The 16,495-nt window shown below is 43.1% G+C and overlaps 1 protein-coding gene across 2 annotated transcripts in view; it reads right to left on the bottom strand.

Annotated features, from left to right (window-relative positions):
- Positions 1–2,652: 2,652 nt before the first annotated feature.
- CCDC88C (coiled-coil domain containing 88C) overlaps positions 2,653–16,495 on the bottom strand; it is a 107,149-nt gene continuing 93,306 nt past the window's right edge. For both annotated transcript variants that reach the window (XM_081003358.1, XM_081003359.1), the window contains 6 exons: positions 15,417–15,655; positions 8,714–8,896; positions 7,777–7,842; positions 7,361–7,429; positions 5,919–6,220; positions 2,653–5,170 (listed from right to left, as the gene is read on the bottom strand). In XM_081003358.1, the coding sequence (XP_080859484.1) occupies positions 4,157–5,170; positions 5,919–6,220; positions 7,361–7,429; positions 7,777–7,842; positions 8,714–8,896; positions 15,417–15,655 (1,873 nt within the window). In that variant the 3' untranslated portion in view covers positions 2,653–4,156. The remainder of the gene's footprint in view (positions 5,171–5,918; positions 6,221–7,360; positions 7,430–7,776; positions 7,843–8,713; positions 8,897–15,416; positions 15,656–16,495) is intronic.

Raw genomic sequence — 16,495 nt, 5'->3', positions numbered from 1 at the left:
TCTTCCATAAATTGTGTGTTATGTGAGGAAATGCTTCCGATTTAATAGCACAGAGTTCCAGTTTTCTGGGGGCAGAAATTATCTACATTCACTTACCTCTACACCATGGGTGCAAATTTATAGGCCGTTCGCTGGGTATTAGTGGGTTTTTTTTAAAATCATAGCTATTAAAAGCCCAAATCCCGCCTCCCCTTTACATTTCTACCCTTCCTTTCTTCTGCCACAACCTGAGGGATAGCTTAGTGGGTAGGGCGTCTGACTCTTCACCTCAGGGTTGTGGGTTCAAGCCCAACATTGGGTGAAATATTCCTGCATTGCAGGGGGCTGGACTAGATTATTTTTGTGGTCCCTTCCAACTCTACAAATCATTCTATGACACCTAACATGTGGTTCCCACAGAGTCACATTCACCTATCCAGACACAGACCTGCTTAGCTTCAGAAAGCTAATGGCCTCATATACCTCCAGCTCATACCCCAGGATCAAATGTGTTAAGTCTTTCCCCAGCAGGGACTTCCACCCCCTTCAGAATTTTAGTTATGCATTTGTACACTTTTTGTAATTCTGCAATATCTCTTTTGAATTCCAGTCATTTATTTAAAATATTTATATCATCACCTTTAAATAACATGGGAATATTGTTTTGCCTTTTTTTATTCACAGACAGTACACACAGACCTTAATTTAATAACCAGAAAGCTTGCCAACTGCTGTTTCTATTGATAAGGTTGTTAATACAATCAAGGGGGAAAACAGTTGTATGATGGTACAAAAAACAATGGCAGGGAGAGAAAAGGAAAAAGCTTCATCTAAAACATGCTACAATTTACAGGGAGAAAAATGTGGCTATTAAAATACTGACTTCTTATCAATATTTGCTTCAGACCACGAAATTGACTCCATTTAGCAATTTATTTTAAATTCACAGATTACAATTTTATTCCCCTTAAACCCATCTTACTTGTAAGGCCAAGAGGATGGATGGATTGCTCCTGGCTCCTCCCGCTTTGCTGGACAGTTGAAGAGACTTGTAGTGGGTGGGATCAGGAGTGGGGAGGGAGCTTATAATAACCCCAGACCTATGCAATGTGTCAGAGGAGTAGAAAGAGGTCCAAATGTTATGACTAATAGCTTATAGTTTGTGTATTATTATGTGTAAACTGCTGGGTTCCCTCCACAAACGTTGCAGTTCTCCTGATGCAACACGCTTCCCCATCCTTCCTTCCATATGCAGCTCCTGAAAATCTGCCCAGGGGGTTGGGAAAACCTCCAGAGCAGATACCCATTTGCCCAACTTTGGAGAAGGATCATGATAATTTAAGACATTCCCCCATTAAATTGCTGTCTCCTCCTCCTCATCTGTGCTGAAATAGTATTTGGGAACATGAAGTACGGATTCTTTGCTTGCAGTTCTTTGTATGTCTGATATTCCAATGTATTGAGCAACTTTATGACTGTTGTTGTTGTCTTTGTCCATGGAGTTTTCTTGGCAGGGATACTGGAGTGGCTTGCCGGTTCCTGCTCCAGGTGGATCACGTTTGGTCAACTCTCCACTATGACCTGTCCATCTTGGGTGGCCCTGCACGGCACCCAATTTTTATGACTAATAAAAATTATATTTATGACCAATAGCTTATAATTTGTGAATCATAAATATTGTGAGCCCAATATTTATGACTAATAGCTTATAATTTGTGAGTTTTTAATCTAGTTCAGTCCCCTACCACATCCGCTCCTCCCTGTCTGTCCACTTTGGCTGACCCTCCTTCTTCTACTCAGAAGTTGCCATGAGAGTAGCGCTGTGTTTATGGGAGGGACGTTTGTGTGCGCAGAGGAGAGGAGTTGGATTGGGCTCCTATTAACGGCTAATAGTTGATTAGTTCAACAATAAGACAATGCAACCAGCAAAAGAAATAAAACCATAGGAAGGCTTAGAGATGATACAGCCGTGAAACTCACTGGGTAGCCTTGGTTAAGTTACTAGGCGATATCCACCGTTAGTTGTACTCAGAGTAGAGCCATTGAAATGAACTGAAGTCCACAATGATTTCAATGGGTTTGAGTATTTCTAACAGCTTCACAAGTGCCTGACTCTTAGCAGCTGAGTGGGGCATTCTATATCAAAGTCAGGCACAGTTAAATTAACTGTGCACATCCCCATTAATATGTACAACTCCGTTTCTTGCATTCCATTCCTTCCCTTCTCTTTGATATAAGAGGAAGCCCTGCAGCAGACCTGTGGACAGAGCCCACCCAGAGAATTGTATAGAACCCTGCAGATAGACTAGTTAAGTTACTAACAGCTGTGGAAAGGCAGAATTATGTAAAGAAGCTTCAAGAGACAAAAAATAAAGCCAAAAGATTAAGAGATCATTCACAAAAGTTTAGTACCTGTCAAAGAACAGGTCTAATGCATGTATGGGAACCCTTTATTAAAAGTACTATGAATTTATTATTAAAACTGTATTTGAGTATTATACCCTAGGAGAAGAAGTTGGAGGACCCTGTCTGGAGGCAAATGGGGGAAGCCCTTCTATAAATATTAATATGATGGAATGAAAATTGCAACTTGTCAACCATCACCTTTCCCCCCTTTTTTTCTTTTTGGAATGGCTGTTATTGCAATCCTCCAGAGAGACATTGACAGAAATGTGTATTTTAAAAAAGCTTTATTATAAACAATCTCACTCTTCTTACAATACGATCCGCTACACACTAGTCACCGGTTATGTGCAATTGTTACAGATTTGTGTGTTCTCTCACTATAGTAAATCACAAATCAGGAGAACTTTTACAATTCTGTTGTAAGGTAATCTGTCACACACAGAGGGGGAGGGGAAGCATCTTTACAAGAAAAACAGCAGAAACACACAAAACACTCAAGATATACATAAGCACTCAATGAAGCTCCCGAAATGTAAAAGTCTTTCAGCTGGGCATAAATATGATTTAATAAAAAAAGCATTTATTTCATGTGCATAGAAATGTGTTTTGGTTTCTACACAGTTCCAGTTAACAGTGTTAGAATCTGGGCCTGAAAATATCAACTACTTAAAATGACTGGCTCCGGTGGAAAAAAATAGATTGCAGCAGTCATAAAGTCATTGAAAGAATCTGCTACGTATCATTTACGATACAAGCAACTGTACACATTAGGAGGAAAGCAGAATTGCAGTATCTGTTCATTTCCCCGTGGCTCCCAGCAGAGCCACACAGAAATACAACATTTGCAGTAGTGAACACATCAGTCTAGTGCATGGAGTCACTGTTTAAAGGAGGCATTACCCCACAAGAACAGTGCATCCGTTCCAGTGTTTTTCAGAAAACGTTAGCCATATATAAAAAAAGGCAGCACCTCCACTGCACCACAATGCAGGTGCAGTAAAAACAACAACACACAACCCCAGGACATTGAACACACCTCTTAATATACACGCCATCAGAGGGAAGGGTTGAGACAGAAACCTCTACGTTTTAGTCACCTCGTTTTTAAAACAGCAGCTGCTCCAACCCAGACCCAATAAGAGACTTACAGCTTAGTAAAAATTGCCTGCTATTTTAAAATAGGAGGGAGGTGCCTGTTTTATTGGGCGATGTTTTATTAAGGCTTGAACTCAGTAGGCAAAGACACACACATATGCAGTTTTCCAATTAATGAAGAGCAACACGGCCAGCAGGAGAGTTACAGGGAAGCAAAACTGCAAGTACTCTGTGCTTCCAGGAGTTCAGCTTAATTTCTGGGTTTGAGGGAGAGCAGGAAGAAATGGAGACACCTGATCTGTCCACATAGTCATCTAGGCACAAGAGCAGCAGCTGCATTTGGCAATTCAATCTTTCACCTCGAGGGTACACCAATGCATTTCGTTCCATTACACTCGCTTTCCCCAACCCAGAGTCCTCCAGATTATTTTGGATTAAAAATCCCATCATCCCTGGCCACTGAGGCTGGCAAGGAATGATGGGAGCTGGTAGTCCAAAACACCTGGAAGGCGTCAGGCCAAGCAAGGCTGTACGTTAGCATCTAAAAGAGAGTTAAGACAACTGGCAGGTGGCTCTGAATTTAGAGACACCATCACTCCTGACGCCACCAAATTTTCAGTAGTGAAGCACATATTGTACATCTCTTTTTGGGGATGAGGGGAGGAAGGTAAGGGCATCACACACAGCCATATTCATACCAAACAGTCTGCTGATCAGCATGAGAATCTGGTGATGATGGAGGGTTCTTGGAGCTGCCCCCTCTGTTTGCTTCTTCAGTGCCTCCTGCTGGAATTTTATTTTCTGGGGATCGACCTTTGGTAAGAGAGGCCTCACTCGGGCTCGGCCCCTGGGGGCTGCTCCCTTCCGTGCTGCCGGAGACAATTCTGACAGGAGTCACTGTGGCCACTTCCCCAGACCGCAGCACCGGCTTGGATTTGATCTTAGAAGCAGCATATTGTGGAGGGGAGCAGTGCTGCTCCAAACCTGGCTTGGCTTGCTCCTGTGGCTGAGAGTTCAGGTCATCCTTGGAAGTGGTTGGGGAGGAAGAAAACGGGGGGAACAAGAGGGACTTCTCATCTTTTGGAGGCGCAAGAGAGAGCCGCCTGACATCAAGCTGCCGACAGCGAGAATTAACGCTCTGCAGAGAACCCGCCACCTTTGCAGACTGCGGCCTCTCTCTCAGCAAGACCTGGGAGCCTCCCGCTACAGGAAGTGGAGAGGTCTGGATATCTGAGTCCTTGCCCAGCTGGAGATCGGCAGTCCCAGGCTTCGGAAGGCTGTCGTAGCGTCTGTATGCCTCTGGACCAGTGGCTCTGAGGAGGTCTGCGGAAGCCAAGCTAAATGCACGGTTCAACGATGCGCTCTGCTTGCTCATGTTACTGCCCTGCTGAGAAGACTGTGCCACCTGCCTCGATCCCCTTTGAGATGCAGGAGGAAGCTTGCAGTAACTGGTGGAGTTTGCTGCAAACTCAGATTCTGTTGGCCGAAGGTTTGGTTTGACATAGTGTCCTGGCTTGGCCAGCCTTCCGTCTTCATTAGCACCAGACATCTTTACAGTTGGTGTGACGTAGATGGTGGGCATCTTGGCTGCCTCCTTCCTATTTGCCTGAGAAAGTTGACTTCCAATAGATGGAGGCTCATTTGCTTTTCTGAAATAGTCACTCAGGAAGTCATCTCTGCTGGATGCGTCCTGAGAAAACAAAGAAACTGAATGAACATGGAGCTAATAAAATCACTATCTGAATATGGATACACAAAGATGCCACCCAATTTCTATGCTTTGATTAACATATGGATAAACTTAATCCTTCTTAGGATCACCAGGGAGCCCTCCGGAAAGGTGTGCTGGCAATCTCTGCCAGGGCTGCAGGAGGGCGAAGCGTCTTCACCCCAGCACACCCCCTTTCATGATTGCCAGGGCGCCTTTTGAAAAGTAAGGCGGTGGGTGGGTGGTGGCGGGTCGCTGGCCTGGCTGGGTGAGGGGGCACATGACAGGCCCCCCCCCCAATGTTGGGTGCAACTTGGTGCCTTTGCTGCTGCAGAAGATCAGGCTTCTAATACAGTTCCAGATATGGATATATGAATACGGCTTGTAGGCTTTACAGATACAGATATATACAAGTAGAAAGCAATCTTGTTGCCCCAGCAATTCAAGATGTAACACAGACTCAAACTCAGGGGCAGAATCACTGACTGACGAATGTGCTGACATGCCTTAATCACTTATAAAGATGCCACTGGGCCGTTGCCATAGCAACTGGCTTGGCTGACCTTGCACCTGTTGGCTCATCTCATACATGAGGTGAAAGAAATTCCACCTCAGTTCCAACACTAGCTTACTGTGTACACGTCAATGTATTCATTTCATTGAATAAACCACAACCAGTCAATCACTGAATAAATAATTTCAAATCATAAATGGAGTTCTGGGTGCTTACATTAAGTGGCGTTGATCTGTGGCTTTCTTTCAGAAATTCTTCCAAAGTCACCAACTCGCTGCCCGGAGAAGCAGGTCGATGCCTAGCAGACTGTGCATGGGCTGGGTTACTTTTCTGAGATATATCATACGAAAATGCAGAGTTCCTGGTAAGGGAGGCATTGTGCTTAGTGTTTGAGCCCACAGGAGCAGAAGAGGTAGGACAAAAAAGGCCATCTCTAGGTGAGCCAGGTGTGTCTTTAGTCAGCACCGTGTCTTCACTACTGAGACTCTCTGATCTGCCATGAATACGGTCAAAAGAACCTGTGCCAGGAGATTAAGACATATCAAAGTTACCAATCTGTTTCCCTTTCACTCTGTGAAGAAGCTTTCTTTGAGCACCATCCAAAGATGAAGGACCCCTGGGCAGTTAAGTCCAGTCAAAGGCGACTATGGGATTGCGGCGCTCATCTCGCTTTCAGGCTGAGGAAGCCAGTGTTTGTCCACAGAGAGCTTTCTGGGTCATGTGGCCAGCATGACTAAACCGCTTCTGGTGCAACGGAACACTGTGATGGAAGCCAGGGCACACGGAAATGCCATTTACCTTCCCACCGCAGCGTTACCTATTTATCTACTTGCACTGGTGTGCTTTTGAACTCCTAGGTTGGCAGAAGCTGGGCTAGAGCAATGGGAGCTCACCTTGTCGTGCGGATTCAAACTGCTGACCTTCCAACCAGCAAGCTGAAGAGGCTAAATGATTTAGACCACAACGCCACCCAAAGCGTCCATACCAAAGAATAAGAGACACGCTTGGCCATATGTTCCCAAAACCAGGTTAGTTTATTTGTATTGTTTCATATAACGTTGTGTGGATTTATTCTTTTGTACTTAAATATGGATATCATTATTTACAATTGCTTCTAATATATGTATTTTTAATTGTAAAACAACATTTGGACTTGGGTTAGTTTTCTGAAAAAGGTGTCCTAGAAATCAACAGATGATGAAGAAGCACTGATTTAAAACCAACCATGTTAAACACATCTGTATTTTATGTAAGCCATTTAGATTTGTTGTTATTATTAAGCCATCTATAAATCTGATAAACACACCAACCAACAGCACAATTAGTAATGTGATCATGAGAAAAGGCCTGCTTATATCAGGCCAAACACCGAACTGTTCCAGCATTCTGCTCCCACTGTGGCCAAACAGGACATGAGTACAACAGAACTCTTCCCCCTCATAATTCCCAGCCACTGGTATTCATATGGATATGGCCTTGGATAATAGAGGTAATATATTCATCATGAATATTAGCCTTTGTCCTCTATCAATCCATCCCATTTTAATAAGAGGGCATTACCCTATGAAATTAAAAACTTTATGCATTGGAATTCCAGTGCAGCTTTTAGGTGAAAATGCCAGGACTCAAACCACCATATATTTGGGAATATATCTTACCTTTGAAGTTCAGAGGGGAGCTGCTGGAGGATGCATTTTCACTGTTCTCTAAGCTGTTCGGCCTTGATACTGGAAGGGAGAAGAGGCACAAGAGAGCCTAAGGTGAGTCCCACCTCCAGAGTTGCAACAAATTAGGAAGAAAAGAAGTCAACATTTCCACTCACTGGAGACCAGAAAAGTCTTTCATGATGCTCCAATAAATCATGCGGCGGCAGCGACAACTACAAATTCTTTCCAGTGATAATGCCTTGCATCCTAAGAACTGTGAATGGAACTTTGCTCATGGAATCGGGTTTTCCCCACCTCCCATTTCAGCCTCCTCACCCCAAAAAGGCACGTATAGAGGTCTGGGGACACCCTTCCTCCCTGAACAGTGTTTAGTATCAATGACAAAGGGGGAACGACTAATCACTTACTGTGCTGCCTGCTTGAAAGCTCTACCTCAAGGAAGTTTTCATACAGGTCACCCTCTGAATTATGGCCTGGATAGAAGAATGCAAGATATCAGAACGTAATGTTCAACAGAGATGAACAAAACCAGCAGACATGTCCAGCCAATGTAATTTAACTTTTGAAATGGTATAGGTCAATATAGGGGGATGTGAAGGTGCGTTGCATAAACAGGCGTCTAATGCAACCTGTCAAGTCTGAACTAGGTGCAAATGCTAGGTCTGGTCATGGGAGTGAAGACCACACACTAGGGAGGGCTAGGCTGGAAGCATGGAGAAAAGGGCTGCCTGGAACTCTCCAGACTTAGCAAGGGATGCTTCCCAATATATGGTCTCCAAAAATCTATTCTCTGCTGTGCAGCACCAATAATGTGCAAGGGCCAATGTTTCGGCTGCAAAGTGCCCCAAAGGTAGCAAATCACTGTAGATACACATTGGGAGGAGCAGAGGAACTAAGTCCCATATTCCATGGCACAAACCTGTTTTCAGTTTTAACGCCAACTGTATAACACGTGACGTAGAACATGTGAATTTAATGCCAACGGTAGAACATGTGACATACTTACAAACAGAATGCCTGTAAAATGTACTGTCTAACCACCACATTTCTACACCTTTAAAGGTTTCTGCCACATTAAAGGCCAAATTGTTTTTTTGGGTTGGTTTTTTTACTTGTTTCCTCTATCTTCTTCTCCCCACACACAAATGATGTACACAATTCGCTAGCGTTAACACATGAGGACTTATGCACCAAAGCCAGTTCTATGAAAGGGGAGATGGTAAATGAAGCAATGCCTGCACATTGAGGCTTTTTATTCGTTTGAACTTGGAAAGTGTTTGCTGAACTTCCCCAAAGCCAAGGCCTCCATTGCTAACCTGAAGTCAAGTCAGCCATGGCACATACCTCTGGGTCTGTTTTGTTGTCTAGAGGTGGAGGTAGAACCAGGAGCAGCCAGGTAGGCGGCTGAGGCAGAGCAAGTCCTGGAACTCGGCTCCACGTAGCACTGCTTAAGAGCAGAGTCCGTTGCACTTTCAATGTGGTCACTGCTGCCTCCATAATGAGAATTTCTCTTCGGCTTTGAATCCACTAATATTGAGTAGGAAAGGCAGAACAATGAGAGAGAGAGAGAGAGAGAGAGAGAGAGAGAGAGAATAAAGCACACCAAAACTAGGCACAAGTTTACCCACCCACCGCCCTGTAAATGCAGCAAGCAGGCACAAAAGCAGTGGCACAAAAGATGCGCTGATTATGCAAGCTGTATCACTGAAGTTTATTATCAGATTATATTTGATTCAGTTTTGCAACCGTATGCTAGCTCAGGGAGAACCTAATGAGTGTCCTGAGTAGCAGGGAGAATGTTTTATCGATATTATGGGGAAGGAAGGGCCACACACAAACACTGGATGGGGTGAGAGCACTGAAAATCCTCTAAGGCTGGAAAACTATTAACCCTTACTTGGGAGTAAGCCCCAATGAACCTAGAGGGATCTATTTCAAGAATAGGATCAGGTTTCACAAATGCTTTTTCCCTTTAGCATTACAATAAAAAAGGTAATTAATGTTTGATGCCCTATGCAACATATTGTTCCTAGGGAATAATTCATTTTTCAACACCATAGTTTTGAATATGGTCTTAGTTAGGCTGGGATACTCGGTTATGAATTTAAATTGTCCATTGGAGTACTAAACGCCAAAATTATTTACTTGTAAAAGTGAGTTAGTATTCATTAAATAATAAGGGTCTTGTATACTTTCAAATGCCCAAGAAGTGCACGTTACAATTGTTTTCCAGAGTTATTCTCTGCAAACGATATCACTGAATTCCTGAAAAATGAATAGGATAAGGCGCAAGTAACAAATGGCTGGCATAGACAACAAACAACAGCGACAAATTAAATTAGCACAAAAGACACAGGTGAGTTAAAAATTGCAAAGTAAGCCTGAGAAAAGTGCCTGGAAGCTGTGCATAAGGTGCAATCGAAATATGAAAATGTCATCATAATACTGGCAGCAAACACTCAAATCTGATGTGTCCCACATTCTAGAAGCTCATGGAACTTGGGAAGTAAGAGGAAAAGCAACTTTAGGGCTGATTTATAATGCTGCCTCCTAGTCATCTACATGTAAAAAAAGGACAGGCATTTGTTGCAATACAAAAGTGACTTATGCTGCACATTCTGATGTGATGCACATCCTATTTAGGGTCAGCTCTCTCAGAACGGGATGCGGGTGGCGCTGTGGGTTAAACCACAGAGCCTAGGACTTGCCGATCAGAAGGTTGGTGGTTTGAATCCCCGTGACAGGGTGAGCTCCCGTTGCTCGGTCCCTGCTCCTGCCAACCTAGCAGTTCGAAAGCACGTCAAAGTGCAAGTAGATAAATAGGTACTGCTCCGGCGGGAAGGTAAACATCGTTTCCGTGCACTGCTCTGGTTCGCCAGAAGCAGCTTAGTCATGCTGGCCACATGACCCGGAAGCTGTATGCCGGCTCCCTCAGCCAATAAAGCGAGATGAGCGAAGCAACCCCAGAGTCGGCCACGACTGGACCTAATGGTCAGGGGTCCCTTTACCTTTACCTCTCAGAACAGTTGCTCTTACTTAATAAACATTTTTAAATCACCCACCTCTTGCTTTGGACAATTTTTTTTTTTTATGTAAAAAGGAGACAAAATGCAATGGCATTTCTTCACTACAAAATTGGATGTTTTGAGGATAGTAGTATTTTGCACTTTCTAAAAATGAGAGGAATAGGTTACGGCAGGAGTAGCTGACATGGTGCTTGCCCCATGTTGCTGGGCTACAGTTTCTATCCTTCTTCCTGAGCAAAGGTGCAGAATGACAGGAGCTCAGCAAAGATCTGTAGGTTTTTCCACACTGGCAATGCCTGGGCTAAAGTATTATAACATTCAGCTACCTTTGCCAATGGTTAAGTCTATATTTCGATGTCTACATTGCAATATTATCACAGAACAGACAAACAGCATATTGGGAAGGGGAGAGTGCTGCAAAGGGTCTGTTAGATAAAAGGAATCTTTAACACAGAATATGCAGAGGCAGTTAAAGAGGATGCATCATTGGCAACACAGCGACAGCAGTTCATCTCCGCATTTGGACGGGACATGAGGCACACCAGTGAAGCACACAGCAAACCCACTTACTTAAGATGTGCACCATCACCTGTAAAGAAATGGGCACTGTGTGTTCCTTTAGAGTGTACTGTAGTGAAGAAACGATCCAGATTGTGCAAGAAAAGATTCTTCATCTTACTGAGGGGGAAATGTAGTCCATGTTGACTTGATCTGAGCTTGGATTTGGTTTGTGTTAATGATATGCTGAACGTCTATAATTTGTGTATGTAGAGAAGTTATGAGTCTGGTATATATATCTATTCAGAAATGCGTTGGAAATAAATGATAAGAGAAGGTGTTAGAGATCTCCCGTTTCCGAGAAAGAAAGTGGCTCATTAGGAGAGGGTGGGATGTCAGAAGACGGCCAGAACCGGAAGCGGTTAGAGAGAGACGGATGATTCGATGGAGACTTGGGAGACTTTTCTTTGGGCTTGCTTGTGCTTCTCAAAAAGGGAATCTTTTTGCGTTGAGCAGCTAATGTTATCACCCAGAGATCCCAAGAGGAAGAAGAAAAGAAGAAAAAAAAGTAACAGAAATAACTAAAATGTACTTCCAACAACCAAGAGACCAGCTAAACATGAAAATGGACCAATTATTTATTCTACAGCAACTACTAAATCAGGTGAGGGATTAGATGAGAAAATGGTGCAGCCACAGCCAATAGTATCTACGATTATACATACATAGTAAAATCACACATGCAATAGACACATCTGCTGTTTTTCTCTGTACAGTGGTACCTTGGTTCTCAAATGCCTTGGTTCTCAAATGCCGAAGGCACCAGCACCAATCAGAAGCTGTGCCTTGGTTTTCGAACATTTGAGAAGTCAAACAGACTTCTGGAGCAGCTTAAGTTTGGCACTTTTGTTTTTGCTATTTATTTTGTGTTTTTGAGGCTTTTCCGGTAAATTTGTTTTTGTGTCTGTGTGGAACCCAGTTCATCTACTGATTGATTGATTGATTGTGTGACTGTGGAAATGGATAAAAGCCCCCCATCCCACCCCCCGCAATCCAAACAATGACTATCATCAGTGCAGGTAAGAAAAAAAATTAATTTTAATTTTTATCATCTACAATACTACCTTATTTATTTTATAGTACAGTACATTGATTATTGCTTTCATTTTATGGATCAATGGTCTCGTTAGATAGTAAAATTCATGTTAAATTACTGTTTTTAGAGGTTGTTTTTAAAAGTCTGGAACGGAGTAATCCATTTTGCATTACTTTCTATGGGAAAGCGGGCCTTGGTTTTGGAATGCTTTGGTTTTGGAACGGACTTCCGGAATGGATTCAGTATGAGAACCAAGTGATACCTCGGGTTAAGTACTTAATTTGTTCCGGAGGTCCATTCTTAACCTGAAACTGTTATTAACCTGAAGCACCACTTTAGCTAATAGGGCCTCCTGCTGCTGCTGCTCCGCCAGAGCACGATTTCTGTTCTCATCCTGAAGCAAAGTTCTTAACCCAAGGTACTATATCTGGGTTAGCGGAGTCTGTAACCTGAAGCGTATGTAACCTGAGGTACCACTGTACTGTAGTTTAGAAATATCGCTGCATAACTGCAGACCAAGCCTGCATTTCTTAATCATTTGGGGGCATATGCTTTTACTTTGTGTAGCATCTCTTACAGAATTTGTAAATGAGAAAGGACACAGAGCATTCCCCATTTCATGAGCTGCATCTAAGTGGTTCTTGATCCAGGAGAGATGCCTATTAATGGCTTGTGGTTCAGCTCTGGCTGCAGCTTGTGGTTAGTGAGCCCACAAGCCCAGGCACAGACAACACACTAAGCCAAATCATGGCTTAGTTCAGCATGGTACAAGAGTGAGAGAAACCAGGGAGAAGTAAAGTAGTTATGAGCTCCTCTCTGGGAGCCTGTACATTATTTTTGTGTTCCTCATAAGCCATAACTTGGCTTACTGGGTTGTGCAAACCAGCATGTGTACTATGGTCACACATTTACCATTATAATTAAGGTCTACATTAAGATTTCACATAATTTTCCCCCATATACTTGTATACATTGCAAAGTGCATCTAAGTAAGGCACATTTGAACACAATGGGACTTTAGCACACGGTTAAGCACTTAAATTCCACAAGTTACAAATACAATTGAGGCCTAACTTCCTCTGGATTAAGTCTTGGCTAGTTAATATCATGCACCTTTCATCTCTCCCAATAGTTTCTTTAGAAAATATTTGTACAGAATAAAGAAAAGTTGTGAAAAGTTTTCATAAGAATTTCACATGTTTTCTTCCTGCTCTTTAATAAATGCCAGTTTCCCCCCAATAATCCTGAAAATTGCTTTTACCTGTAAATCAATGATTATTAGATGCATTTTAGTGTAACATACTCTGCTTTCTTACTGACAAACAGCTGGTTATAAAATGAAAAGCACCAACCAACACCATGTGTCTCTTGAAATCACTACCAACCTTTCCCAGTTTTCTTACTCTGTTTCTGTGCAACCATTTCTTTCCTAATTACTCCCTCTACTGTTAAGAGATGGGCCACACCTTCAGAGTGTATCAAATGTCACAGTAAATTACACTATATGGCGGAACCTTTATATATTCTTTATATATTTTGGACAGCACGAAGTGAAAAAATCCCCATCCATTAATTTTGAAACAGTACTTAATAGATCTCACGCAATCAGCTCAGAAAACATGTTGAGTTGAGATGCCGTTAAAAAAAGCAGACATTTGGAAGAATCTGATGAATTCAGAGAAATACTATGTCTAATAGAACATGTGACAGTAATACTATTAGTATTCAGTAATCCAAAATAAATTTATTTACTATAAACCATCTTTCAGTCATAATGCCTCCCAAAGCAGTTTAAAATAAGAACAAAATTGAAGATGAAGTAAATAATAATAATCTAAAAACCACTAGAAAAGAAGTCTAGTTTAGCAGCAGCAATGGCAGGACAACCAAACCACAGCATCAGAATAAGCAAAACCTTCAAACAGAAACAGCAGCAAAAGAAAAACTTTGCTCCATCTATGTGCTGATAGCTCAGTAAAAGAGTTTAATGTTTCACACTGCCCTCCCCAGAAAACAGACTGTGCCTGATGAACCAAAAAATAGTAGGGAGTTTCAGAAAAAGAAAAAGGTCCCCAAACTAAAAACTCTGCTCCTTATTGAACAGGGATAGGGAACCAGTGGCTCTTCAGACATGTTTGGACTCCAGCTCCCATGAACCATAGCCATCATGGCCAATGGTCAGGGGTGATGGGAGTTCTGTATCTGCATTGTTGAGGATCCACAACTCACAGTAGTCATGGCTTCAATGGCAGAGCTTAATATGCTGGAAAATGGTTTATCATCCGTATACTGACCCCTGTTGCAACTTAGAAGTTTGATAAGCAATGGCTGCAACCTCAATCTAATCTGTGCTTAAAAAGCAAATCAACATTCAGTCCCGAGAAAAAAACTGTTTAGAAATCCTGTATAAATAAGTACGAACTCATTTTCAGAGGTAGCTCCAGAGTGGTGAACTGGGACATCGCTGCAACAGCAAAACCAACCTCACTTTGTATGGAGCACCCAAGAACACCAGGCAGTACAACATAGTTCTCCATTTGTGTTTGCAGTTAAAGGAGTCCACTTCCCATAGGACTCATAATTCTAGAATGGGAAAGTATGCTCTGCATACTTTTTCCTGCTTCTGCTGGTTGTGTATTTGTGTGTGTGTATTGGGGGGCAGGGAATAAAGAGGTACTCATTTCACCTAAACCTCAAATCCTGCCCTCCCCCATCCCTCTAGGTTCTCCCATCAGCCATTAACCCCAATCTCCTCTTCCCTTCATGCGACTCTCGGCTGCCCACCTTCTTTTCAGTAAGCATAGGCTCAAGATTATGTTTGCTGGCTCTGCTTTGCCAGTGTGCTCAGCAAAAAGTAAGAAGGAGCTAGATGTTCTGTAGATCCTTGCCTCCAACTGGGAACCCTGTACCAATGAACTTCCTAATCACACATACAGGCTTCATGCACCTACAGAGATCCAGGTATACTCACACTTTTTGAAACCTTCCACTGAATGTACAGAGATAGTGGTCAGTAGGTGCGACCCCACTGAGGAATCCCATGTTTACTGAATGTGTGAATGGAAAGCAACAACATGATCAAACCTACCTTCTCAGCACAACACCCACTCCTCTATCATGTTGTCTATGAAACAGGTGAGAGATCATCACCTCTGTGGAACCAGAAGGTACCACTATTCTCTTGATTCCGACCGTCTCCACAAGGTGGTCTCCTTGTCTACCCTTCCTCATGAAAGTGCATTTAAAATAGCCCTCTAAAAAGAGATGTACTTCACTCTAATTTCCCACTTGAGTTCAGTGGAATTCAGAAATGCTCAGCCGTGGCTGAATTGCACCCTTTGTTTTATTTTTTTCTTAGCTAGCTAACCTTGCCAGCACCAACAGACCAGCAGTTGATTAACTATCCATTAAGTGCAACACCACCTACCTTTCCCCACAGGTCCATTATTCTGCTCTCTGCCTTCCACTGAGCCAGACTCTGCAGAGGTGTTCTCCAGATCCTCCTGCTGCTTGGGCAGCTGTGAAGGCGATGGTGACCCAGCTGTGTCTGTGCTTTCTGAGTGCCATGGAGGGCTCTCGACTGAGGATTTCAACCGTTCTCTTGTAGCTTCTTTCTTTGGCTTCATGAGTTTCACCAAGGCTCTAGCTCCTATCCAGTGGTTTTTCCTATTATTGAGGGAAGGAGCAGCAATCATTTTGTTTCGTGTTTTTAGCATAGTGCGATGCTTATCTTTTCTCTCCACCATAAAAGAGTACTGCGAAACTGCCTTGGCATCAGGAAGATGACATTCCCCGACTCAATAAAAGTTGGGCCGCGTTTTGCCAGAGGATTTAAAAACCAAACACTGGGCAAAGACCTTGCATGGAGTTTTCACATAAACAAACATCCCATGCTTTTTTTATTTGTTGTCTCTTATGAGGACCTTTTCGGATTCCATTCATTAAAAACCCTTCTGGGAGAAAGATGGGGACACTGTAATTGCTCACTGCTGAGATACATACAGACACCAGTGCCCTTATCTATGAGCCTGATATAGCAGGGGTGGTGAACCTTCATCCCACAGGCTGAATGTGGCCCTCTAGGCCTCTTTATCTGGCCCTTGGGACTCACTCCAGGTCACTACCCATCACTGGCACCTTCCTCAAGTGCTTGTGCCTGGCTGTTGCATGTCCTTGAACTGCGTATCTTGCTGGCCTGAATGGTGGGTGGAAAGAAGTGGTCTGTGTGGTGTCTAGAGATCTTTGGCTTTTGTGTGGCAAATGTAGCTTACGGTACAAAGTAAGAGTTGCATCTGTAGCTTCACTCACTTTTGCTTCTGACCCTACTCATCAGTGGCATGCAGCCTCGGGCTGAAAAACGCCCCCACCCTTGCCTTATCAACAGTGACATGATGAAACCTGCAAGGTGTGACCAACCCCCCAACCCCAATATCTTCCCTAAGAGGAAATGCCCGTGCCTCAATAAACAGAATTTCTAGACTGCAAGAACTGTCAGTAAGTGGCCGC

The sequence above is a fragment of the Podarcis pityusensis genome, assembly GCF_964106645.2.
Source record: "Podarcis pityusensis genome assembly, chromosome: 1".
NCBI lineage: Eukaryota > Metazoa > Chordata > Lepidosauria > Squamata > Lacertidae > Podarcis > Podarcis pityusensis.
This window is presented reverse-complemented; position numbering and strand designations above follow the sequence as displayed.